A 25,423-nucleotide genomic window follows, 5' to 3' on the forward strand; every position below is an offset into this window, starting at 1 on the left:
TTAGCCATATAAATGAAAGTGCAATAATAACAATATTAAAAACACATGAAAATAAGCGTTTTAATATTAAAAAGCAAATATTAAAATTAATTAAAGCTAATTTAAGTTATTATCATAAATCCCAATACAATAAATTAGCCAATATTAAACAAATGATAAAAGGAAAATATTTATAACAGTGCATTACAAATATGGCAAAATAAATGAGAAAATACAAAGTTACATATAAAACCCTTTTTTGAATCTTGGCTATGATTTTTCCAAATATTTTTCGAAGTCCTCAAAACGCCAAGCAAAATGGAAAGAAAAAGAAGAGAAAAGGAAAGAAAGAAAATGAAAACTGGTGTAAGACAGAAGCCAAAGCAGGAAGAAAATGCCCTATTCAAAATAGGGACTGTTGGTTGTTATAATTAAAACCTAGAGAAATTGCACCCTTTGTCCCTAAAATTTCAAAAAGTGACAAAAAGGTCCCCCAAACCCCTTTTTAATTAAATATAAATATGGTGCCTAGGCGCCAAAACCCTATCAATAGCCAAGGAAAAAATGACTTTCCATTTGTAGCTTATGCCTTAGGTAATTACACGTCAGATCCTTCAACTTTGATCTTGTACAATTTGGCCCTTGCATTTTTACTTTTACATCAATTTTGCACTCCATATGCATTCAAGGTCCTCCACTTTCTGTACTTGTGCATTTTGGTCCCCAACTTCACGTTTTTGTACGCTTTTGGTCCATTTTCACTCCATTTTGCCCTGTTCTCTTACCTTGGGTGATTTTTACCTACAAAGTAATAACTACATAATTATGAATGGAAATTCGCTCATTTAATAAATATTTAAACTTATTTAGGTATTAACAAGTGTGCAAAAACACACTTATTAGTTATCACCTACCTACTCAAATAATTTATGTTACTATGGATGTTACATTTAATGAGGATTTGGCCTACTTCTCTATCGATGGCTCTCCTCATAAAGGAGAAACGGATGGTATTTTTGAAGAGAATAGCCATGATGATATGCCATTGATACTACATCTCTAACTAGTGATCAGGGACATGATACTATAGATACTAAGAAATGTTTTAAGAAGGAAATAACTCGACAACATGTCTAAATATTGCTGATAGTACTGCTGGCAATTCTCCTATCTATCCACAGCATATTCAATCTACTCTAGAGGATACAAATGAGGTGCTTTCTGAACCTGATGAAACTTTGAACGAAACCAGCAAATTTTTGAACACTACTCCTGAACCTGACCTTGAACCCAAATCAGAACCACCAAAATATCAATTACCAGCTCCCATAAATCGTGGTTAACCAAAAACCCAGTATGATGCAGATTTAAATAGTAAAGGAAAGTACCCCATTAGCAATCATGTGTCATCCCATAGAGTTTCCAAGTCATATAAATCATTCTTGTGTCGAATATCTGTTGTATCTATTCCAAGACAGTTGCAAAATGCATTAGCAATTACCAAATTGACCTAAATTCTGGCTGAAGAAATGAGAGCATTACAAAAGAATAACGATGTGGTAGCCTTGCCTCCAGAAAAGAAGACTATTGGATGTTGATGGATTTTTACCATAAAACACAAAGCTGATGGCTTGATAGAAAGGTACAAGGCTAGATTGATTGTAAAATGATACACTCAAAAATATGGGATGGATTACAATGAGAAATTTGCTCCTGTGGCAAAGATTAATACTGTACGTATACTACTTTTTGTGGCTGCTAATCAGAGTTGGCCATCATTGCAATATGATGTGAAGAATGTTTTCTTCATGGAGAACTTCAAGAAGAGGTGTATAAGAATAATTGAATATCCACCTTGCTATAGTGGTAAATTGTATTGTTCTTTATATAGATATTTACAAATAGTATAAATGGAATGCAAATCAATAGTTGTACAACAAAACGGAAATTATGCAAAATTGGCTCCTACAATTACGTGTCTGTCATTTACATGATGAGAAGACTTTGATTGAGGAGTGATATCATCAATCACAGTATTATTCCCAACATCCCCCCGTAAGCTAAGCGTCTGATTAGATCGGATATGGAGCTTGAAATGAAAGAGCTCAAATAGAGGTCGAGAGACACTTTTGGTAAAGATATCAGTAACTTGTAGGTGAGAGGGGACATGTTGTGTACGAAGTTTTCCAGCGACAACAAGTTCACGAAGAAAGTCGTAGTCCAATTCAACATGCTTAGTTCGCTTGTGTGAAATTGGATTGGAGCTTAAAAAATGGCACTTTCGTTATTACATCAAAGAATGGGCCATTGAGGCATGGAAACCTTGAGGTCATGCAGGAGATGTGTGAGCCAAACGAGTTCGACGGCGGTTGAAGTAAGGGCACGATACTCAGATTCACAGCTAGAACGGGAGACAGACGGTTGTTTCTTAGCACTCCAAGAGACTAAATTGTTGCCAAGATAGATAGAAGATAGATAGAATAACTAGAGGTCAAACGACGAGTATCAGGGCAGCCAACCCAATCAGCATCAGAATATGCAACCAAAGCACCAGGAGAAGATGAAGGGCGAAAACTTATGCCAAAGTGAATGGTGCCTTTAACATAGCGGAGGATCCTTTTAACAGCCAAAAAGTGATCAACAGTGGAGCGTGTAAGTATTGACTGACAGAATTGATAGCGTGAGCGATGTCAGGCCTTGTGATGGTTAAGTATTGAAGTGCACTGATGAAGAATCTATAGAGAGTGGGGTCAGAAACCAAAGAACCATCGACGGACAGATGCTGAGAAACAACCATGAGTGTGTGAACAGGCTTATTGTCAAGTAACTGAGCTCGAGTAAGAATGTCCCGTGCATATATGAGCTAACTGATGAATAGACCATCAGAAGTTAGGGTGGCTTCAAGACTAAGAAAATAACTGAGAGAACCCAAGTCCTTATTGGCAAACTCAGAGTTAAGTGCACGAGTGAAGCATGCTAGAAGTGATAATATCATTAACATAAAGAAGTAAATAGATAATATTGAACTCCTGATGAAAGACAAACAGAGATGTGGTCACACGGCTACAAGAGAACCCAAGGCGAATGAGAAAAGAGTTGAATCGTTGAAACCAAGCACGAGGGGCTTGTTTGAGACCATAAAAGCTTTCTTCAACTAGCAAACATGATTGGGAAAGCGAGGATCAATATACCCTGGAGGCTATTCCATATAGACCTGATCAGTAAGAGAACCATTGAGGAATGCATTTTTGACATCAAGTTGATGAAGAGGCCATTTTTGTGTTACGGTGAGAGAAAGCACAACTCGAACAGTAGTAACCTTGATTATCGGACTAAAAGAATCAGTATAGTCAAGACCAGGAACTTGTGTATAACCTTTGGCAACAAGAGGCTTTAAGGTAACAGATCCATCGGGTAAGTATTTGGTCCGAAATACCCATTTGGAGCCAACAATGTTTGTGTTGGCAGGGCGAGGTACCAAAACTCAGGTGCGATTATTCTCTAGTGCATGAATTTCTTCATCTATGGCAGCAAGCCAAGCAGGATTTTTAGAGATTTAAAACCTTTAGGCTTAGTCGATGCAAGGAGACCAGAAAGAAGACCAGAAGTGCCCAATAAACTAAGATTTGCTAGATGTCGAGTCTTGAAAAAGCCAGCTTTAGCCTTTGTAAGCATAGGGTGAGTGGCAAAGGGACCACTGTAGTAGGTGTGGGATCTGCACTAGGTTCAAGAGGATATGAACTTGAAACCGAGGTCTGCAAAAAGAGACCTACAAGAGAATGTAGATCCTGCAAAGACTTATTCACTGGATCAGTATACATAATGCATGGACTAGACCTAGATTGAGTGAATTGTGTGGTTTGGGTATTAGGGGGTGAGGATGGTATATCTGTATGGATGAGGCTAGGTTCGAGAAAATTGGAAAAGTTAAGGAAGGATAAGAGTTGAGCTGAGATGTAGTAACAAAAGGAAAATGATTTTCATCAAATTGAGCATGGCGAGTAATATATAGCCTAGAGGTGGAAGGTTCGAAGCAACGAAACCCTTTGTAAGAGGGACTGTAACCTAGAAAAATACATGGGATGTTGCGAGGAGAAAATTTGTTAGGCATATAATCTCATAAGCAAGGATAAGATGACAACCAAAAGGATGAAAGTTTTCATAGTTCGGGGGATTACCATACAAAATCTCAAAAGGTGATTTACCTCCAAGAAGTGGTGTAGGCAAACGGTTGATGATGTAAGTCGTAGTGCTGAAAGCGTCAACCCAAAAGCGAGGAGAAACATGGGAATGAAAAAGGAGTGCTAATCCTGTCTAAGTCATCTGGCAGTGTTTTCATTCTGCGCGACCATTTTGGGCAGGCGTGTATGGACATGCGAGCTGATGGTGAATGCCACAAGAGCAAAGATGATCTTGAAAGAAATTGCTGGTGAATTCAGCACTGCCGTCACTTTGGAAAATTTTAATACGAGTGGAGAATTGATTTTCCACAAATTTTTGGAATTGAATAAAAACATTATAAAAGTCCGATTTCAATTTTAAAGGATAGAGCCACGTGAAACGAGAATAGTCAAAAATAAAAAGAACATAATATACAAACCCTGAATTAGATTTGATGGGAGACGAACCCCAAATGTCACAATGGATAAGATCAAGTATTTTAGACGACCTATGTTCATTTCGAGAATAAGGTAAGCGATGACTTTTAGCAATTTGACACGTGCTACATAAAGTCGGAGAAGGCAACAAAGATGTAAGATAAAGATGCCCCTTTTTATTTAATAGAGAAATAATAGAATGATTGACATGTCCAAGGTGTGCATGCCATAAGTCATATGACGCATGCGACGATTTATTTTTAAGAGTAGAAATAAAAGCTGAATTGCCACGCTCGAGCGCATATAAGCCACCATCACACTTACCGGTTGCCACCACCTTTCATGTTTTGTGATTTTGTACAGTGAACAAGTTATTAATAAAGGTAACAGGTAAAGGAAAATCAGATGTTAATTTACTAGTGGAAAGTAAATTTTTGGTAAGGCAAGTACAACTAAGACATCAAGAAGATGGAGATTTTGGGTAGGGAAAATATTACCGGTATAGGTAATGGGCAGTGAAGCACCATTACCAACAAACACACAATCCTTACCCATGTAATTTGTGGCCTGGTCCAATTTAGAGTGATCCATGGTCATATGGGCTGAGGTCCCTGTATCCAAATACGAATCAGGACTCATATCTTTATTCAAAGAGCAAGATCCCATGAAGGCTTCAGCAAGATGGGCTGGTGACTCATTTCGATTGTAGCGTTGAAGACAACGATCAGCGAAATGGCCATCCATCCGACAAATTTGGCATCGTGGGGGACGATGCCATTGGTCGGAGTTGAAGCGTCCTTGTCCATGATCGGATGAACTGCTGCCACACCCACCGAAGCGACCTCGATGATGGCGAGAAGAACCACCACAGTGGGTGGAATTCTTGGTGACGATAAAGGCTGCCACAGCTGGAGAAGATGAGTCAAGGGATTTCTGAAAAATTTCAAAACTTTCTGTTTCGGAGACTAAATCTGCAAATGAGGAGAGAGGAGTTTGGGCCATTTGTGCTGTGGAGAAACTGGAGAAATCAGCACCGAGCCCGCTTAGAAACCAGTGTACTTTGTCGGTGCCATCAATTGGTCGACCAATTGCATGTAGTTGGTTACAAATTGCTTTGAAAGAACAGGCATACTCAACAATCGATCTAGTGCTGCGTTTTTATTAATTGTAGGTCATCCTTAAGCCGTAATTCTTGAGCCTTAGAGCGATGGCTAAATGTGTTCTCTAGTGTGAGCCATACGTCCCGTATGGTGGAGAGGCCAACTACCTCAGCCATGGCTTCTTCGGTGAGAGAGGAAAGTAACAAACTGAGTAGGTACTGATCAGTAGCTTTCCATGCCAACTATTTGTCACTTGGCGTAAGAGAAGTGGCAATGTCAAGTTTTGGGGACTGCACAAGGGTGCCATCAACGTGTCCTAATAATTCTTGACTCTCAAGAAGAGTGAGGAGTTGGCTTTTCCAGAGGAGATAATTTGAGGAGGAAAATTTGATGGTGATGATGTGGATTAAGGTATTGAAGGGAAAAAGGGAAGATGTCTCAGCAGCCATGAGAAAAAGAAGAGGATCAGTGGTGGTGTGCTAAACCAATTTTAGCTTTGATACCATAAGAATAATTGAAAATCCACCTTGCTATAATGGTAAATTGTATTGCTCTTTATATAGATGTTTACAAATAGTATAAATGGAATGCAAATCAACAGCTGTACAACAAAATGGAAATTATGCAAAACTGGCTCTTGCAATTACGTGACTATCATTTACATGTTGTGGAAGACTTTGATTGAGAAGCAATATCCTCAATCACAGTATTATTTCCAACGTTGTACATGTATCTTCCACCAGGACTTTCAGAGAATATAGGAATGTTGTGCAAGTTAAAAGAGCATTGTATGGTTTAAAACAATCTTCTCGAGCTTGGTTTGGAAGATTTGCACTTGTAATAAGGAACTTTGGGTACAAACAAAGCAACTTAGATCACACATTATTTCTAAAGTACAAAAAGGACAAGGTGATTGCTTTAATTATTTATGTAGATGATATGATACTTACTGGAAGCGTTATTTTCGAGATTGATGAATTGAAGAAATGTTTATCAAGAAAATTTGAGATGAAAGAGCTTGGAGATTTGAAGTATTTTCTTGGCATAGAAGTGATTCAGTCAAATTAGGGTATATTCTTGTCCAAGAGGAAATATGTACTAGATCTGTTAGCTGATACGAGAATGTTAGATCGCAAACCAGCTAAAACTCCAATTGAACAGAATCATAAGCTTCATGAAAACCCAAGTGATGTTCCAGTCAAAAAGAGAGATATCAACGACTTGTGGGCAAGTTAATTTATTTATCTCATACCAGACTGAATATAGCCTATGCCGTTAGTGTGATCGGTCAGTTTATGCATACTCCCAGTGAAAGACATAAGAATGCTGTGAATCGAGTTATATGATACTTGAAGAATGCTCCAAGGAAAGAAATTATGTTTGCAAAGAATGATCACTTGATTATTAAGGGTTACACTGATTCTGATTAGGCAGGAGATAATACTGACAAACGTTCTACTACTAGTTATTTCATCTTTGTTGGTGATAATCTGGTTATTTGGAGGAGTAAAAAATAGAAGGTTGTGTCTAGATCAAGTGCTGAAGCTGAGTACAAGGCAATGGCTCAAGGTGTATGTGAATTACTATGGATGAAGGCTGTAATGAAAGACTTAGGTTTTAAACCTACTACTACTATGTCTTTATATTGTGTCAACAAATCTGCAATTGCAATAACATACAACCTCGTGCGGCATGATTGCACCAGGCATGTAGAAATAGATTGACACTTCATTAAAGAAAAGTTGGATGCTCAGATTATTGAAGTTCCATTCTTAAAATCTGAAGACCAATTGGCTGATATCCTAACCAAAGCAGTTTTAAGTAGAGTGCTTTTCAACTCATTGGACAAGTTGGGCATGCAAGATATCTATGCAACAACTCGAGGGGAGTGTTAAAATGATCCATGCATAATTATAGGAGATTTTAGTGTATCATATGATTTTGTTAATTATAGGAAAGATTGGTAGAATTGCCTAATTGATATTGTAATTAGTGTTTTCTTGTAATTACTTAATTAGATCAATTAGTTTATATGTTTCCTAAATTAGTTGGCTCTGTACCTATTGCTTCCAAGAGAGATGAATAAGATGAAAAAACTGCTCCACTACTGCTGTGTTTATCACCTACATCAATCTGCAGAATTAGAAAAATGATGATGATGATGATAATAATAGTAATAATAATAATAATTGTTGAAACAGAGTAGAATAAGCTACTCGTTTCATGAAAAATAAGTACGAAATTCTTGAACCAAATTTCAATTATTGCACGCAAATATAACTTCAAAAATTAAACAAACAAAGCAGAAAATCTACTGTTCGCCTTTATATACAAACAAAATTCACCAAAAATTTCTGAACGAAGAGATTAAAAAACATAAATTAACTCTAATACATATCAAATTGTTTGTTCTTCATTTTCTCGTTCCTTCGTGACATCAGCTGGAGGCAAAAAGTACTCCACAGACAAGCCACAAATGTTAAAATCAACCTCTTCAATTTTCCATGTTTCTTCCAACTTCCACTTTCTGTTCAATGTCTTTCCATATCTATACAATGTAGCAGATGATTTTCCACTATGTGCTATGTTGATACCTTCTACATATCTATACTCGTCGAGCACGGATTCCATGCTTGTCTCGTAAAACACGCTTTCACCGTCCTTAGCTGCCTTCATTCGTACCAATTTTGTGTCCTCAAATTGTACGAGGAGCCCTGTTCTTTGGCTGAAGTATCCCCACATTGTGTGGTGGACTATTTCGGTGTTGGTTGTGCTTTGTGCTTTGAGAATGTCTGAACTTGTTTCAAGCTTCAGTATGAAACAATCTTCATTCTTTATGGTTTTTTCTCCTATGCAAACTGCGTTTAAGAATAAGTTGGCCGTTGATCTTGGATCCAAACCCTACAAACATCAGAAATGTTAGCTCAAGTTATACAGAAATGAATCCAGGGACTTAAGTTACAATGTTGTATTGTGATCCTGGGATTATGCTTTTCGAAAAACCAATCAGAAAAGTATTCGTCTAATGAGGAATGACGATAGATTATATATTTTTTCTCTATAATAATTAGCATTCAAACATATTAGGTCCTGACACTGTGATATATCAGGTTTTACGAAAAATAAGCACAATGCTGTAATTTTTACTTTTTCCCAACAAACTTTATTTTGTTTCCTATATCTCTAGTAAGTTAGAATCATGGTTCGTCTTTAAAACTCACCTATTTACTTATTAAGGAAACTAACTTCTCAAGTCCAGCCAAATTACTTGCTTTAGAGAGAGAAGGAAGGTTCAAATTCCACCTACTATCATGGATAATACCATTTGTACCGAATGGAATGTACTGAAAGTTGTCCCTCCTCTTACAGTGTACGTGGGCCCCTCGTGAATATGAAAATCCCCAAATGTGGTCCCCACCCCCATAAGTATTTTCCGTACCACATAGGATGTTGTCTAGTACATCGCACCAAACGTACCTGGAAGAACCTTCGGAGAGGTCTTGGAGGCCCTTTGGAAGCACTTGAATTGGAGGATGATTGGCTCCATCCTATTTTTCCATCACTTCCGGCACTTATTTTGCAGCCAGAGACAACCAGTTCTAAGTACCACAGATCAGGGTTCTTCTGCCATAGTACAAAGCCACCAGCTTCGGAGCTTCGTTTTACATTTTCGCAGCTTCGTTTTACATTTTCAAGAGAATTTTGGTCCACGTCTGATGCTACAACCATCTTTACTTGCCCCACAGCATACATGCTGTTTACAGCATTGATTAAAGGTAGCCCCCCTGTTGCTGCTAGATATTGTTGCACAATGTATTTCGCCGTCGAAGCTTCCTGTTGATGGCGACAAAAATATTCAAGATACGTATTGCTTGTTGTGGAAATCGAGCTAGTTTTCAATTCAAGTACTGGACAAATCACTTACATTTTGCCATTGTGATAAGCAAAACAAGAGTTTTACTTTTAAGAGTGCTCGTTAAGAATGATTGGGAAAAGTACGAACAAAAGTCTCACATCGGCTAAACATGGTTTTGGATTTATAAGTGAATATTGCTCCTCCTAAGAGATGTAATTTCAAGACTCATTGCCACAAATTTATAAAAATTGTTCGCATGTCAAACATTTGGTGAAAGGGAACTCAATTTCCATGTGAGACGTCATGTTGAAAATAAATTTTAAATGATATAAAAGTGTAAATTCTTCAGCATTTTAAAATTTAAGACGGCTGGTTTTCTCGACCGTAATAGCTGTAAAAGGGCATGATACTCAAATTATTATGAAAGTGACATCGAAAATCAAGAAGATTGAGGGGTAGACAAGCAGCCATAGTGAAAATTGAGGGGTTGATAATAATCTTCGATACGGATTGTTAACGAAAAATTGACCCCGTACCTTAACTAACATTGAAATGTTGTCATTGCAAATGATAATTCGAATGAACTGAAGAAAAATGATGCATGTAGCGACTATAAATTTATTGAGAACACGACCACAAAGATGAAAGGGTATGCTTACAATAGAACCATCCTTTACAGGCAAGGTAACAGCATGGTCTGTTTGGACCTGATAAGGTATAAAAGCTGATCCAACAAGTTTCAGCAACAACAAAAATTGATCATTCCCCGACGTCGCTGCTGGATGGTGCCCGGATATGTCAATGGCGCGTTGAGCTTTCATCAGATTTCGCATAGTCCTCCACCGCAAGGCAGCGTTGCTTCCCATTTTGTTGAACATCTCCTCCGGTATTGGCACCTCCAACACCGTCTCCAGCCCATCTTCCTTGTCCAGATTCGGACACAGTTTCCTCATAGAATGAACCTTATGCATGAAGCCCACCTAAATCAAGAAATGAAGGGGAAAAAAGAAGCAGAATGAAGGATAATGAAGGCCTTATTCTTGGTCGTGTTCTTTGACTCAGTTCATGCGAAGTGGACGTCGAACAGGAATGAAAGCCTTATTCTTCTTTCCAAGAATGAAATTTTCCCAAGGCTGCAGGTTTGTATGTATCATTCCCTTTGAAACATTGGCAGATTTGAAAAATTAGAGGGGGTGGGGTGGTCAATGGACTTGCTGTCTTGGGCGTTCCTTGGTTGTAGGAGTCGTGTGGGCACGATTTTATCGGGCAAGGCCTGCTTATTTTTTCTAAAAATATCCAATTCTATCCCAAGTCAATTACATTTGGAAGTAGGATGGACTAATTTGTATTTAAGGGGAAGATTTCGCTATTAATTGTACTCGTGCACACATTGTTTGAGTAACAAAGTTGTTTCTTAACTTTTAAGTGTTGATGTATAATTAGTCATAATCAACGTATACTTTTTAAATATTCATTAAGCCACCGTGTGATTTCCATTCTTTGGCCACAAAAATGAAAAATATGACCATTATCCATCACATCAAACTACCTTATTTGACTTTTTATCTCTTGTATGAGTCTCGTAGCGACTATATTTTTCATTCTCATTCTTAAAAAAATGGGAATCAAATGGGGCCTAAATTCTGATATGATCAACTAGAATGACATATCCTAATTTACATATATAAGATTTATTTCTAACTTGGATTAGTACTTTGATATTTGAAGCAAGACTTGTTTAAGTGAGGATCATATGACGATGTAAAGGAGATTTATAAGCTTTCTGATATAGTGGATTGATAATATGATAATAATGAAATGGTAAGGACCAACTTTCTCTTATTTATAAGTTGAAGACAAACTTACTTTAATCGGGAAATATTTTGGGGACCAATGCTGCAATTTTCCCTCATATGATAATATATTCAATTGAAACTTGATGTTTTATTAAGTTCAATGTAATCTTAGCACAATAAGCTAAAAGAGAAAAATGTAATTAAAAATTAATCTTAGTGCCAATTTGGCAAGTTACTCAATTGGTACCAAAATTCAACTTAAATCTCTTACATGATAAATGTTTTGGGTTCAAATTTTGAGGGATATGACATAAAGTCGTGAAGGGTAAGATGTGCTGAGACTCTTCCAAACCGAACAAAACATGTGATATAATAGATTTGACGTACAGGCTCAAATCATTACCCAAAAAAAAAGAGTGCTTTTTTGTAATGCTTAGATCTCTACGTTTAAGCCATTATATTACATCTATTGTCCGCTTTGGAAGAATTTAAACACATTTTACTCCTCACAACATTTTGTTTTATCTCTCAATATTTAAACTCAAGACTTCTATCTTATGGAAAATTTCAGTTGAAACATTATACCAACTGAACAACTTATCCAATTGGTAAGAATTCAACTTAAATCTCTTGAGTAATGATTAAAAGCTGGCCTAGGCATCGAATTAAAAAGGAGAAAGGATAAAGATCAAAAGTTTCAACAGATGGCAAATTAAGATCGAATCAGAGGTTATAAATAAATAAATAAATAAATAAGTATTTATAAACATTTTAATTTTATGGTGTTTTCGTCGACCATTTGATCCACATATATATTAAATATAAACTAATTAAAATAAGTTCATTGAATATGAAATTGAAGATAAAATCTAACTTATAAGTCGATAACATTTTAAATAAATAAATAATATAGCTAAATTTTATTTATTTAATTTAATTATAGATAAAATATAAAAACTGACTTATACGTCCATTTAATTTTTAATTATTTATTTGGGACTTTCTTTTTTAAAAAAATGGAACTACAATTACAATTAATTTTTTATTTTTTCCTGTTTTCTTTTTGTTTTATTTAAAGAGGGAAGTATATTTATCATTTCACAAAGCTTATTGGGAAGATGGAAGAAAATGTTGTATTCCACAAAGAAAATGTCATATGGGAGTTTTTTTTCTTCAAAATGGAAAAATAGGAGGTATTCCACAATAGAGACAAGAATTTAATGGTGTTTTACGCCAATTACCCTATTTAATATTTGACCTCATGCATTTGAATTTTGAATGGGTGTTATGGGAATAATTTAATAAACGATCACTCAATTTTGCTACATATTACTACTCGTTCATTGATCTTTTAAAAGTTACTCATTGCTCACTTAACTTCGTTATGGATTATTATTTGTCCACTGAAATTGAAAAGATTATTCATTGCTCACCTAAATTTAAACAAAGTTACTCATTGCTTGTTGAATTTTGCTATAGGTAACATTGATGAAAATGGTATGAGTGATTGATGAGTAAATTTGTTCAAATTTAGGTGAACAACGAATAACTTTTTAAATTTGAATGAGCAAGTAGTAACTCATAGCAAAATTCAGTGAGCAAATGGTAACATATAACAAAGTCTTGTGATCATTAATTAAATTAACTCGTATTATGGCAATATCTCAGGTTTCCACGTGAACTCTTATTGTTGACCTCGGAAATTGGACCCTCCACGTGGCCAACCGATAACCACTCCACGTATTCCTCCATGTGCATAATCAACCCACGGTCAGATGCACATGGCCGGGACCAGCGGGGATGGCGGCGGCCGTATACACTCCGACGTACAAGTTAGGCTCAGGCGATCGGAACAGTACCAATGTTGTGCAAAATAGTGGGGACGAGAATATATGTTTGCTTGCTATGGAGTGCTAAGTAGTAAGAGTTTCATTGCCTTTACTTCTTGCCAAGCCTTGGGTATTTATAGGTGAGAAAAGTCGTTGGATGTGGGAAACGTGTATACATCTGACGGTATGAGGCGTCTGTTCATAGACGTCAATCAGCCGCGTTTATAGAGTGGGCAGGTAATTACTTCTCTCGAGTTGAGTTGACATAAAGTTGATACGTTACATCAACTAGCCTCATGGAAACGTCAAATCACTTTAAACCTTAGGTGCAGAAGAGATTCTGACAAAGATCTCATTCTGAAATTGGCGGCAGATCCTCTGGCAGAGGTCCCTGGAGTGCGTTTCGCCCCGGATTTAAGGGCGAGGGCACTTCGGTCAGTCCCTCAGAATTGCCTATGCCTCGTAGTGTGATAGCAGATCGTCACCATTGGTGAAGTCACTTCGGAACCACTTCGGATGAACTTTCCACACCTCACATGATGTGGTGGTAGACTTTTCGAAGTGGTTCAGATAGGGGCGTAACACTATGTATAGTAGAGGATAATGATGACACTTTTTATAGTGGGATGTTGATATTCACACTTCAACATGCTTGGAGGATGAAGTCACTTTGAAACCACTTCGGATGAGTGTTCCGATGGACTTTCCAAAGTGGTTCAGATAGGGGCGTAACAGTGGTCCCCCAAGTCCAGGTATGAATATTTATATCATGGGTGGACTTGTCTTCCCGATCGAGTATGTAAGCCTCGATATGGGAACCGCAATTTGTGAGAACTTGAGGGTCGATTTTCTGTGTTTGCCAAGGCGTTGATCCTAGGCAGATGCACTAAAGTTTCACCACTGCGTGAGGGAAAAAATTACGTGAGATCGAGGTGCTACCGAACTGGACGAGACGGTCAACGAGGCAATCGAGGTGAGGACCCACAAGGAACTTCGCGTCAGGTGCATCTAAATTTTGCAAAATTGAGTGAAGAGCTCATCTGCCATCGGTGTGCTGACCCACAAGGGACGACGCGTTGGGAGATGGCTAAAACTTTGTAAAGCTTAGGAGGGAACGCAGCGACCGAGGCGATGATTCACAGGGGACTCCGCGTCAAGTGCGCCTAAACTTTGTAAAGTTGAGTGAGGAGCTCATCTACCACCGGTGCGCTGACCCACAGGGGACGATACGTTGGGAGATGGCTAAAACTTTGTAAAGCTTAGGAGGGAACGCAGCGACCGAGGCGATGATTCACAGGGGACTCCGCGTCAAGTGCGCCTAAACTTTGTAAAGTTGAGTGAGGAGCTCATCTACCACCGGTGCGCTGACCCACAGGGGACGATACGTTGGGAGATGGCTAAAACTTTGTAAAACTTAGGAAGGAATATAGCGATCGAGGCGATGACCCACAGGAGACTCCTCGTCAAGTGTGCCTAAGCTTTATAAAGTTGAGTGAGGAGCTCATCTGTCACCAGTGCGTTGACCCATAGGGGACAACGCGTTGGGAGATGGCTAAAACTTTGTAAAGCTTAGAAGGAAACGCAGTGACCGAGGCGATGACCCATAGGGAACTCCGCGTTAGGTGCGCCTAAGCTTTGTAAAGTTGAGTGAGGAGCTCGACCTGAAGCGGGCGTATCGATGTTAAATGATTTGACAGCTGTTGCGTATTTCCAAGGTGACAGTTGGGTACAGCATCCATTTCCCTAAAAGGCTGCTGCGACTACTTATTGTTGACGACTGGTGGCAACCGATGCGACGCATTATATGCGAGCGTGAGGGTCACAGCAAAATCTTAGGCGTACATTAAATCTAGCGTTTCATTTCAACGGCCTAGATTGATTGCATTTGAATTCAACGGTGGAGATTAGTTGGAGTGCTCTATAAAAGGCGGACTTGAGTGTTTTTGAAGCTTTTCACTCTTCCGAAAACAGAAAATCCCATTGCTCTCAAACTTCCTTGCGATTTCCGGAGTTCTTCAAGCATTCCTGATGAGAAATTCGATTTTTCGGCGACCACACACTGCTTTTTGACCATTTTCGGCTAGGGAACACTGAAACTCGTAAGTTTCAGTATATATTTGAGAGACATTTCCTTTTTGAAAATGGCTTTTGAGGGTAGTGCTAGTTCGGGAAGGGGGTTGGAGTTAGTGCGGATGGACGAGCCCATTGTGGCGACCTCCTCCGAGGTAGCCGAAGCGATACTTGGGGCGAGAACATTTGGAAGAAGCCGAATAGCCCAGCAGATACCTCTGTACATTGGGAGGTGTTGGATTATCCCTCCAAGCTAAAGAGAGCCGACCTAGAAAGACTTAGGACTGAATATAGGATACCAGATAGTCTAGGCCTGATCCTACCCGAGCCTGATGAGAGGGCTTGCTATCCTAGGCCAGGGTGTTGGCGATAAGCGAGGCGATCCTTAGGGCCAGTATTAGACTTCCAATTCACCCTTTTTTCGGATGGTGTTTAGGTCTTATGGCTTAGTACCGACCCAACCAAACCTGAACTCCTGGAGCCAAATGGTAGGCTCCTGGATGTTATGGAAAGAGGCGTCACTAGGGGTGGAGATGCCCTTCTCAGTTTTTCAGACCCTCTACATTCCCAAAGTAACAGTCGGGGGATAAGACCAGGGGCTGGTATTACCTGACCTCTTGGGGTTTCCACACTCCATTCGTGCTCGATCTGTTGAGCTCCATCAAGAAGTGGAAGAGCTTGTGGTGCTGGGCTGCCGGAGATGGGACACGATGGAGGGAGACCCCCTGGCACCTTTTACGGTCCCCACGAAGTACTTGTCACTTAGTAAGTATTGTAGCTGTATTTCTTGTTTATTTCTCTTCGGTTCGGATCATAACTAACATTCGTGTTCATTTTTGAAGGCACTCTTCCTCGGAGCGAGCTGTCCTCTGACGACTTCGAGATCATCTGTGTCATATATCAACTCCCTCCGAAGAAGAGGTCGTTCCACTGGCTAATCAGAACAAACCTCCATTTTGTGATGCACGACCTAATGGCCTCACAAGTTAATATCTCAAAGCGAATACCTTTTAGTACTTCCGAGTCGTTTACACTAATTTACTTATTTCTTGCAGATAACTTCAATAAAAAGATGCCTCTCCGGCCTGACTTCAAGATAATACAAAAAATGAAGGCCGAAGCAAGGGCCTTGAAGACCTCCTCCTCCACCTATAAGAAGCAGATGGAGGACTTAGTGGATGCCAGCAAGAGGCTCCTGCCTTCAACGGAGGAGAAGGTTCTAGAGGATCCTGAGGCCAATCTGCTTCGGAAGGGCAAAAAGCCTAATGCCCCTTCGAAGCGGCCAACGGTGGCGAGGCTACCCCCATTCTGAGGCAAACTATAATTCCTACCGGAATGGCCATTCTGGAGAAAACACCTACTCCATCAAAGGCTCCTCCTACCCCGGCCAAAGCACCAGTTGCTACTGTGCCTCTCACCCAGGTGCCGGGGTAGCCCAAGAGGAAAAGAGCCCATCCCTCAAAGGAGGTGGACTTCTTGGGCACAAACTCCGAGGAGCCAGTAAAGGAAGTACTGAAGGCTCTTCCCCTAGAAATGGCTGCAGTGGCGGTAGTCTATAATAAGTACTAGATCGAAGAATGGAGAGACCATACCGCCTCCTGCACGGTCGAGGACTTAGTGGCGGCCAATAGTACCTGCGTGGCCCAGGCTCTGAGCACCAGCATCCAGCTTGAAGGCTTGGTGGAAGACCTCAACGCCAAGAGGGAGGACCTCGCCAAACACCTTGAGGAGGCGATGCAATATGGGGATGTAGTAAGGGAGGCTCGGGTCAAGGCTACGAAGGAAGAGAAAGGGAGAAGGGAGGCTGAGGCCTAGCTAGTGGCTGCTAAAGGAGACACGGAGCGACTGAAGAATGAGCTCTACGAGGTGGAGTGTCAGATGGCTGCTATGTCTTAAAGAGTGGACCACGCCAATGAGCACAACCGGCTCGCCATGGAAGCTTTGGAGGCCTCCAATAAAGAAAGAGTGGAGCTGAGGCAGAGGGTGGAGGCCCAATCTGAGGAAATTGCCTCCTTGAAGGAGGAACTGAAGTCGGCAGAGGAAGTGGCTGTTCAAAATTTCATTGACCACTTCGAGGATCATCTCCTGTACGATGACTTTGCAAATTTTTGGGCCTGCTGGAGTGCCCAAGGCTTATTGGGTCGGCTGAAAGAGGTCCACCCCACTTTTGACATCTTCTCTTTAGAGGCAAGGTTCGAGGGACCTACTAGAGGCCGACCTGATAGGCTTGCCGAGGATGCTCCAGAGGCCCTCGAGGCGGGCGAGGCAAAGGCTGGCGGTGAAGGGCCTCTTGTAGAATATGACTTATTTTGTAATGGCTTCGGCCTCCTTTGTAATTCAATTTCAAGTTAATGAAATGAAATTTTTGCCAAGTATTGTTGCTTTTGTTTTCTTATTGTGTTGATCTATCTACACATATATGAATGACAATCACTTAAGATTAAGTGCCCCTTAACAATAATCAGAAGATCGGATCACTTAAGTAAACATTGAGCGCCTCTTAACAACAATCAGAAGATCGGATCACTTAAGTAAACATCAAGCACCTCTTAACAGCAATCAGAAGATCGGATCATTTAAGTAAACATATTGAAGGACTGTGGTAACAATTTACTAACTGATGTGAGAAAGAACCGAAGTATCATTACTTGGAGAAGTTACATTGCCCTTTACTAAGGCATTTTTAGCACTTAGTAAACTAGGGAAATTACAAACGAGATCGGTTTAGGACATACATTTATCAGACAACGTTGAGATCGGATCGAAACAAAAGCTCATCACTGATAGTATTTTCTCTAGTGTTCGATGTTCCATTGATGAGGCAGTGCTTTCCCTGCCATGTCTTCAATTTCGAAAGTGCCAGGTCGGGATTCCCTACGGATGCGGTAAGGACCTTCCCAGTTTGGTCTCAATACTCCGAACCGGGTTGGCTTTGATGACTGGAAGACCCTTCTGAGGACGAGGTCCCCCAGACGAAGAGTTCGATTTCTGACCTTGGAGTTATAATAGCGGGTCATCTTTCTATGATACTTTGCCAAATTCACCTGGGAGGTATCCCTCCTTTCTTCAAGGAGGTGGAGTTTGTTTACTCGGGCCTCGTAGTTACAGATCTCATTGAAGTGTATTCAACGATGTGATGGGACCCTGTGTAACGACCCGAACCTCTCGTCCAAACCGTTAGCTTATGTACTGTCCACTTCGGGTGGACCTTGCGCCCACTTACCCCTCACGGCTTTCTCTTGCGTCCCCCAGGATTCAAACTCTTGACCTCTACATAAAAGAGACTTAAGTTGAATCCTAGGAGACGCGACAGAAAATCATGAGGGGTGAATGGGTGCAAGGCCCACCTGAAGCGCGCGTTTTGGTACCAGGATTCAACTTAAATCTCTCTTATGTAGAGGTCAAGAGTTCAAATCTCGGGGGACACGACCGAAAGCCGTGAGGGGTAAGTGGGCGCAAGGCCCACCCGAAGCGGACAATACGTAAGCTAATGGCTTGGACGAGAGGTCCTGGTCGTTACAAAAAGTCCAATTGGTACCAGGATTCAACCTAAGTTTCTCTTATGTAGAGGTCAAGAGTTCGAATCCTGGGGGATGCGACAGAAAGCCGTGAGGGGTAAGTGGGCGCAAGGGCCACCCGAAGCGGACAGTACGTAAGCTAACGGTTTGGGTGAGAGGTCCGAGTCGTTATACCCCGACCTCGACTGGGCTCATGGCCTCAGCTCCATAGGTTATTGAGAATGGTGTTTTCCCTGTTGCAGTTTGACTTGTGGTTTTGATAGCCCAGAGGACGTGGGGTAGCTCGTCGACCCAAGCTTCCTTTGAGGTGTCAAGCTTCCTTTTCAGGGTATGCTTGATAGTTTTGTTTACTGCCTCAACTTGTCCATTTGCTTGCGGATGATGAGGCGTTGAGAAATCCTTTTTTATCCCTAGTTCATCGCACAATTCTCACATTTTCTTATTGTCGAACTACCTCCCGTTGTCGGACACTAAGGAGTGGGGAATGTCGAACCTGCAAATGATATTTTTCCAGACGAATTTCATAGTATTTGCCTCGATGATCTTAGCAAGAGGTTCAGCCTCAACCTACTTGGTGAAGTAGTCAATGGTGACAATGGCGAAAGTCGTACTTCCTCTTCCTTTTGGGAGGCCAGGGGCTGGTTACTACGGAGAGGTTTTGAGAAGGTTGCCTTTGAATATTTGAGAAGCGTTAGCACTTGTCACATTTCTGGACAAACTGGCAAGCATCCCTTTTCAGGGTCGGCCAGAAGTAGCATTGACGGAGAACCTTGTGCGACAGAGCCATTCATTCAGAATGATTTTCCCAGATTCCCTCATGGATTTCCCTAAGTATATGTGTGGCCTCTTCGCCTCCCACACATCGGAGAAGTGGCGAGATGAAGCCTTTTTTGTAGAGCATATCCTCTTTCAGGACGAAGTGCGCAGTCCTTTTTCTTAACTTTCTCGCCTCGCTTCTAGAAGCAGGTAGTGTTTGATCCTTTAGATAGGCGATGATGGGTTGCATCCATACCGGGGTGCCTTCTATCCATAGCACCTCTTCACATCCAGAAATGGAGGGATTTGATAAGTGCTCGATGGGTACAATCGTTAGTAGCTCTGAATCCTTGCTGCTGGCCAGTTTTGAAAGGGCATCTACATGAGTATTCTCTAAGCGTGGAACTTGAATCAGCTCAAACCTTTCAAAATGAGGAACTAGGTCCATAACTAATTTTAAGTATGCAACCATGCTACTGTCTTTGGCCGCGAAGTTTCCATTGACCTGGCTCACTACAAGCTGAGAATCGCTGCTTGCTAGGAGCCTTTTGACCTACATTTCTCTTGTCAGTCTAAGGCCTGCTAGAAGGGCCTCATATTTAGCAGCGTTGTTCGAGGCTTTGAAGCCGAACCTTACCGAGCAATTTAGCTTTTGGCCTTCGGGGCTCTCCAAAACGATCCCTACCCCAGAGCCAACCTCTCCTGAGGATCCGTCTACGAATAGTTACCATGTCGAGGGCTCAGTTGGCTCCATTGTCGCCTCCATTTCTAGAGCTTTGGCAAACTCAACCACAAAATCTACAAGGGCCTGTCCTTGGATGGCATGTTGGGGTCGGAATAGTAGGTCGAACTCGCTGAGCTCGATCGTCCATTTTAGTAGGCGTCCTGATGCATCTGTTTTCTGTAGCACTTGCTTCAATGAGAAGTTGGTGAGAACCTCAATCGAGTGGGTCTGGAAGTATGGCCTCAGTTTTCTTGAGGTTGTGATGAGGGCAAGTGCCAATTACTCCATGTCTGGGTAGCGTGTTTCAGTTGGAAGGAGTGCTTTGCTAATGTAGTATACTGGCAATTGGTGCTCATTTTCTTTTCTGACTAGGATAGCGCTGACCACCACATCCGAAATTGCCAAATACAGCAGCAATGACTCTTCTGGTTGAGGTTTTGACAAAAGGAGCGCCTCTCCAAGGTACTTTTTCAGCGCCTGGAAGGCTTCCTTGCACTCAGAAGTCCATTAGAACTTCTTTCCTTGTTTAAACACATTGAAGAATGATAAGCTCTTATCTGAAGCCCTGGAGATGAAGAGACTGAGTGTGGCTATCCGACCATTGAGGCTTTGGACCTCCTTCAGTTTTTGAGGTGACCTCATTTCCAGTAAGGCCGTTATCTTTACTGGATTTGCTTCAATTCCTCTTTGGTTAACAATATACCCTAAGAACTGACCCGAAGCCACCCTAAAGGTGCACTTGAGGGGATTCAACTTCATTTTATACTTTCTAAGTATCTGAAAGGTCTAGTCGAGGTGACTTACGTGTTCGCTTTCCTGGAGGCTCTTGACTAGCATGTCATCCACGTAGACCTCCATGGTTTTGCTAATGAGTTCCGCAAACATCATGTTGACCAGTCTCTGATAGGTAGCTCTGGCATTTTTCAATCCGAAGGGCATGACTTTATAACAGTAGAGTTCTCTGTCTGTAATGAATGATGTAGCTTCCTCATCAGGTCAGAACATGGGTATCTGATTGTACTCTGAATACGCATCCATGAAGCTCAATAGGTCACGTTCAGTGGTGGAATCCACAAGTTAGTCTATCCTTGAAAGTGGGAAGCTATCTTTAGGGCACACCTTATTCAAGTTGGCGAAGTCTACGCACACCCTCCACTTTCCACTGGGCTTTTTCAACAAGACCGGGTTGGATATCCACTTCGGGTAGATGGCTTCCCTTATGAAGCCATGCGACTAAGCTTGCCTACTTCATCTTTGAGCACCTCGTACCTTTCCGGGTTGAGGGCACGTCTTTTCTACAGATGAGGGGCACAAAAGGAGTTGATGTTAAGATGTGGCAACTGATCCTTGGATCTATTCCCACCATGTCTTCATGCTTCCAAGTAAAGACATCCAAATTTCTTTTCAGGAAGCTTATCATCTCTTCTTTTACTTTAGGAGACAGTGTCTTCCCTATTTGCAAGACCTGAATAGGGTCCTCTTGGCTGGCGGAGAAAGTTTCGAGTTTTTCCATTGGGGTTACATTTGGTTTAGAGTCAATTATCCAGGGATCTAGCTCATCAAGAGGGTGTCCTTGTTCAGGAGCCTCTTCCATGTCGACGTCTTCCTCCTGTTCGGAGGTATGCCCTTGTTCAGGGGCGTCGAGCATTTTCACGTCCATACTGGCTTCATTGACAATTTCAGTTATGATCACGTTAATAGTTCGAGGCTTCGACTTTCTCAAAGAGTTCATTCAAGTAACATGCCCTGGAGCCCATCTGATCGCCTCGGACTGTAGCTAGCCCATGTTCAGTTGGGAATTTCATACACAAGTAGTGGATGGATATGACGACCCAAAGATCTTTTAAAGCGAGTCTGCCCAATACTCCATGATAGGCCGATCTGTGGTGAACCCATCTCGACGGGTAGAGTGATCCGACCTCGTGGAACGATACTGTGTCCAATAAATCCGAATAGTGGATCGGTTATGGGGATTAACCCATGTTCAATTTGCATTTTGTCAAAGGTGGAGCCGAACAGTATGTTCATCGAATTTCCATTGTCGACGAGCATGCGTTTGAGTTCATTTTTTAGCCACTACGGCTCTCACAACCAATGCATCATAATGGGAGTAGTGAACTCTTTCTGCATCTTCCTGGGAGAAGGTGATTGGGACCATCTTATTAGCCGCTTGTGACTCATTGACAATGTAGGTAATCATTGGTTTCTCTGTCAGTGACCTGTTCGCAGTATGTGATTTCATCTGTAAATCTAGCGAGATAACTTTTCAACGTCTCTCCAAGGGCCTGCCTCGTATCTTGCAGGCATTGCACTAGGGCCTCTCCTTCTCTGTGTGATAGGTATTAGTTCAAAAATGCCTTCTTGAAATCTGGCCAACTTCTAATGCTCAGGGGAGGAAGTCTGCTATACCACACTTCAGCAGCTCCACCTAGGGTTAGGTGGAAGGCCCTATACTTCAAAGCAGGCGAGGCTCCTCTGAGGCTCATTTGTGTCATGTACTTGGTAAGGTGCTTCTCCGGGTCCCCCTTTCCTTCATACTTAGGGATCTTAGGGGGCATGAAGTTTGCTGGCATTGGGAAGCTTCGGATCTCCCTTGAGAAAGGGAGATTATCATCGTCATCGTCAATTTCATAAGATCGACAAGGCCCATCTAACCCATCATCATCTTAAATATCCTTGGGAGGTGGAGGTGCTTCCCCTCGGCTCCCCCAATTGACTAGGTTCCTCCTATCCCTTCTATTTCTAGAAGGAGGAGGTACCTGTTTTTGCTCCCGATCTTGTCGAACTGATCTCCGCACTGAGCGACCCCTATTGCTAGGTCCTGCCCTATTCGATCGAAGACGCTTACTGATCTTTGCTCCTCATATTCTTGAGGAAAATTGTCACCTAGCTGTAGTTCTACTGGCTGGCTTCCTCGCACATAGGAGGTGGCTTCCACGCCCATCTCTCTTTCAAAGGGGCGTTCTCTGTGCTGGCTCATATGGTCTCGGGAACGAGAAACGGGGGCTTCCTGCATTGGGTAAAATCCTTGGGGCATTCGAGAGCCCTGGTGACCTTGGGCTTGCAAGAGAAGTTCATGCATCGCCATATTCTAAGTTGCGATGTCTCTCATGCCCGCAGCTATTTGAGTCATTCCTTTAGTGAGCGTGGCTGTTCTTTCACCTCGGCGACGTTGGTGATGGGGTCTCTGGTAAGTGACATTGTTATGGAGCACTTCTTCTTCAGAGGCCTCTCTCATGGGGTTGTCGTCTTCATCACTGGAACTCATTCTATTTTCTTTTTTAAGGGTGATAAGCATTTGGATTATAACTCGACTTCGTTCTTTTTCAAGAACGTGCCCTTTTCAGGGTAAGTCACTAATCTTCCAGTGATTTCTCCGGTGGAGAATGCAGAACTTGGAATGGGAAGTAGTTTTCCACAGACGCCGCCAATCTGTTGACCTCAAAAATTAGACCCTCCACGTAGCCAACCAATAGTCACTCCACGTATTCCTCCCTGCGCACAATCAACACACGGTTAGATGCACACGGCCGGGACCAGGGGGATGGCGGCGACCATATACACTCCGACGGACAAGTTAGGCTCAAGTGATCAAAATAGTACCAAGGTTGTGCAAAATAGTGGGGAGGAGAATATATATTTGCTTGCTATGGAGTGCTAAGTAGTAAGAGTTTCATTACCTTTGCCTCTTGCCAAGCCTTGGGTATTTATAGGTGAGGAGAGTCGTTGGATGTGGGACACGTGTATACATTTGACGGTATGAGGTGTCTGCTCATAGGCGTCAATCAGCCGCGTTTATAGAGTGGGCGGGTAATTACTTCTCCTGAGTTGAGTTGATATAAAGTTGATACATCACATCAACTAGCCTCATGGAGACATCAAATCACTTTAAACCTTAGGTGCAGAAGGGATTCTGACAAGGATCTCATTTTGAAATTGGCGGCAGATCCTCTGGCAGGGATCGTATTGGAAAGCTCGGAAGGCCACAAGCTAAATTGTGCAGTAAGGTTCGATTTCAAAGCCTTGAACAACGCTGCTGAATACCTTCTAGTAGGGCTCAAGCTTGCTAAGGAGATGCGTGTCAGAAGGCTCCTGCCAAGCAGTGATTCTCAACTTATAGTGTACCAGGTCAATGGAAGCTTTGCAGCCAAAGATGGTGGCATGGTTGCATACTTGAAGTTGGTTCTGGACCTAGTTCTTCATTTTGAAAGGTTCGAACTGATTCAAGTCCCCCGTCTAGAGAATGCACTGCAGATACCCTTTTAAAATTGGATAGTAGTAAGGATTTAGAGCTGCTAAAGGTCATCCCTATTGAGCACTTATCAAGGCCCTCCACCTTCGAAAGTGAAGAGATACTATGGATAGAAGGCACCACATTGTGGATGCAGCCTATCATCGCCTACCTGAAGGACCAAACACTGCCTGCTTCTAGAAGCGAGGCGAGAAAGTTAAGAAGAAGGGCTGCACACTTCGTCCTGTAAGAAGATACTCTTTACAAGAAAGGCATCGCCTCGCCCCTTCTCCGATGCGTGGGAGGCAAAGAGGCCATATACATACTCAGGGAAATCCATGAGGAAATCTGTGGAAATTACTCCGGAGGAACGGCTCTGGCACACAAGGTTCTCCGTCAAGGCTACTTCTGGCTGACCCTGAAAAGGGATGCGTGCCAGTTTGTCCAAAAGTGTGACAAGTGCCAGCGCTTCTCAAACATACAAAGACAGCCTGCTCAGAGCCTCTCCGTAGTAACCAGCCCTTGGCCATTCGCCAAGTGGGGCATTGACTTCATGGGTCCACTCCCAAAAGGAAGAGGAAGTGCAACTTTCGCTATTGTCGCCATTGACTACTTCACTAAGTGGGTTGAGGCTGAACCCCTTGCCAGGATCACCGAGCCGAATACTACCAAATTCGTCTGGAAGAACATCATTTGTAGGTTTGAAATTCCCCACTCCTTAGTGTCTGACAATGGGAAGTAGTTCGACAACAGGAAGATGCGAGACTTATGCGATGAACTAGGCATAAAGAAGAACTTCTTAACACCTCATCACCCCAAGCAAATGGGCAGCTTGAAGCAGTAAACAAGACCATCAAGCACACCCTGAAAAGGAAACTTGACACCTCAAAGGGGGCCTGGGTTGATGAACTCCCCCACGTCCTCTGGGCTATCAAAACTTCTAGCCGAACTGCAATAGGTGAAACG

At 41.9% G+C, this 25,423-nt stretch overlaps 2 protein-coding genes across 2 annotated transcripts; both read right to left on the reverse strand.

The window, feature by feature from the left end:
* Nucleotides 1–1,927: 1,927 nt before the first annotated feature.
* On the reverse strand, nucleotides 1,928–2,776 carry LOC111400318 (uncharacterized mitochondrial protein AtMg00810-like). Its single transcript, XM_023027734.1, has 4 exons — nucleotides 2,738–2,776; nucleotides 2,465–2,642; nucleotides 2,302–2,423; nucleotides 1,928–2,047 (listed from the first exon to the last, which is right to left on the reverse strand). Exons 1-4 carry the CDS (start codon nucleotides 2,774–2,776, stop codon nucleotides 1,928–1,930), a joined length of 459 nt encoding a protein of 152 aa, XP_022883502.1.
* A 5,149-nt stretch (nucleotides 2,777–7,925) lies between these two features.
* Nucleotides 7,926–10,634, reverse strand: LOC111402648. Its single transcript, XM_023031021.1, has 3 exons — nucleotides 10,193–10,634; nucleotides 9,155–9,511; nucleotides 7,926–8,578 (listed from the first exon to the last, which is right to left on the reverse strand). The coding sequence occupies exons 1-3, from the start codon at nucleotides 10,502–10,504 to the stop codon at nucleotides 8,075–8,077; spliced, it is 1,173 nt and encodes a 390-aa protein (XP_022886789.1). The 5' UTR covers nucleotides 10,505–10,634; the 3' UTR covers nucleotides 7,926–8,074.
* Nucleotides 10,635–25,423: the final 14,789 nt, after the last annotated feature.

Source organism: Olea europaea, chromosome 10 (assembly GCF_002742605.1).
Source record: "Olea europaea var. sylvestris chromosome 10, O_europaea_v1, whole genome shotgun sequence".
Classification (NCBI taxonomy): domain Eukaryota; kingdom Viridiplantae; phylum Streptophyta; class Magnoliopsida; order Lamiales; family Oleaceae; genus Olea; species Olea europaea.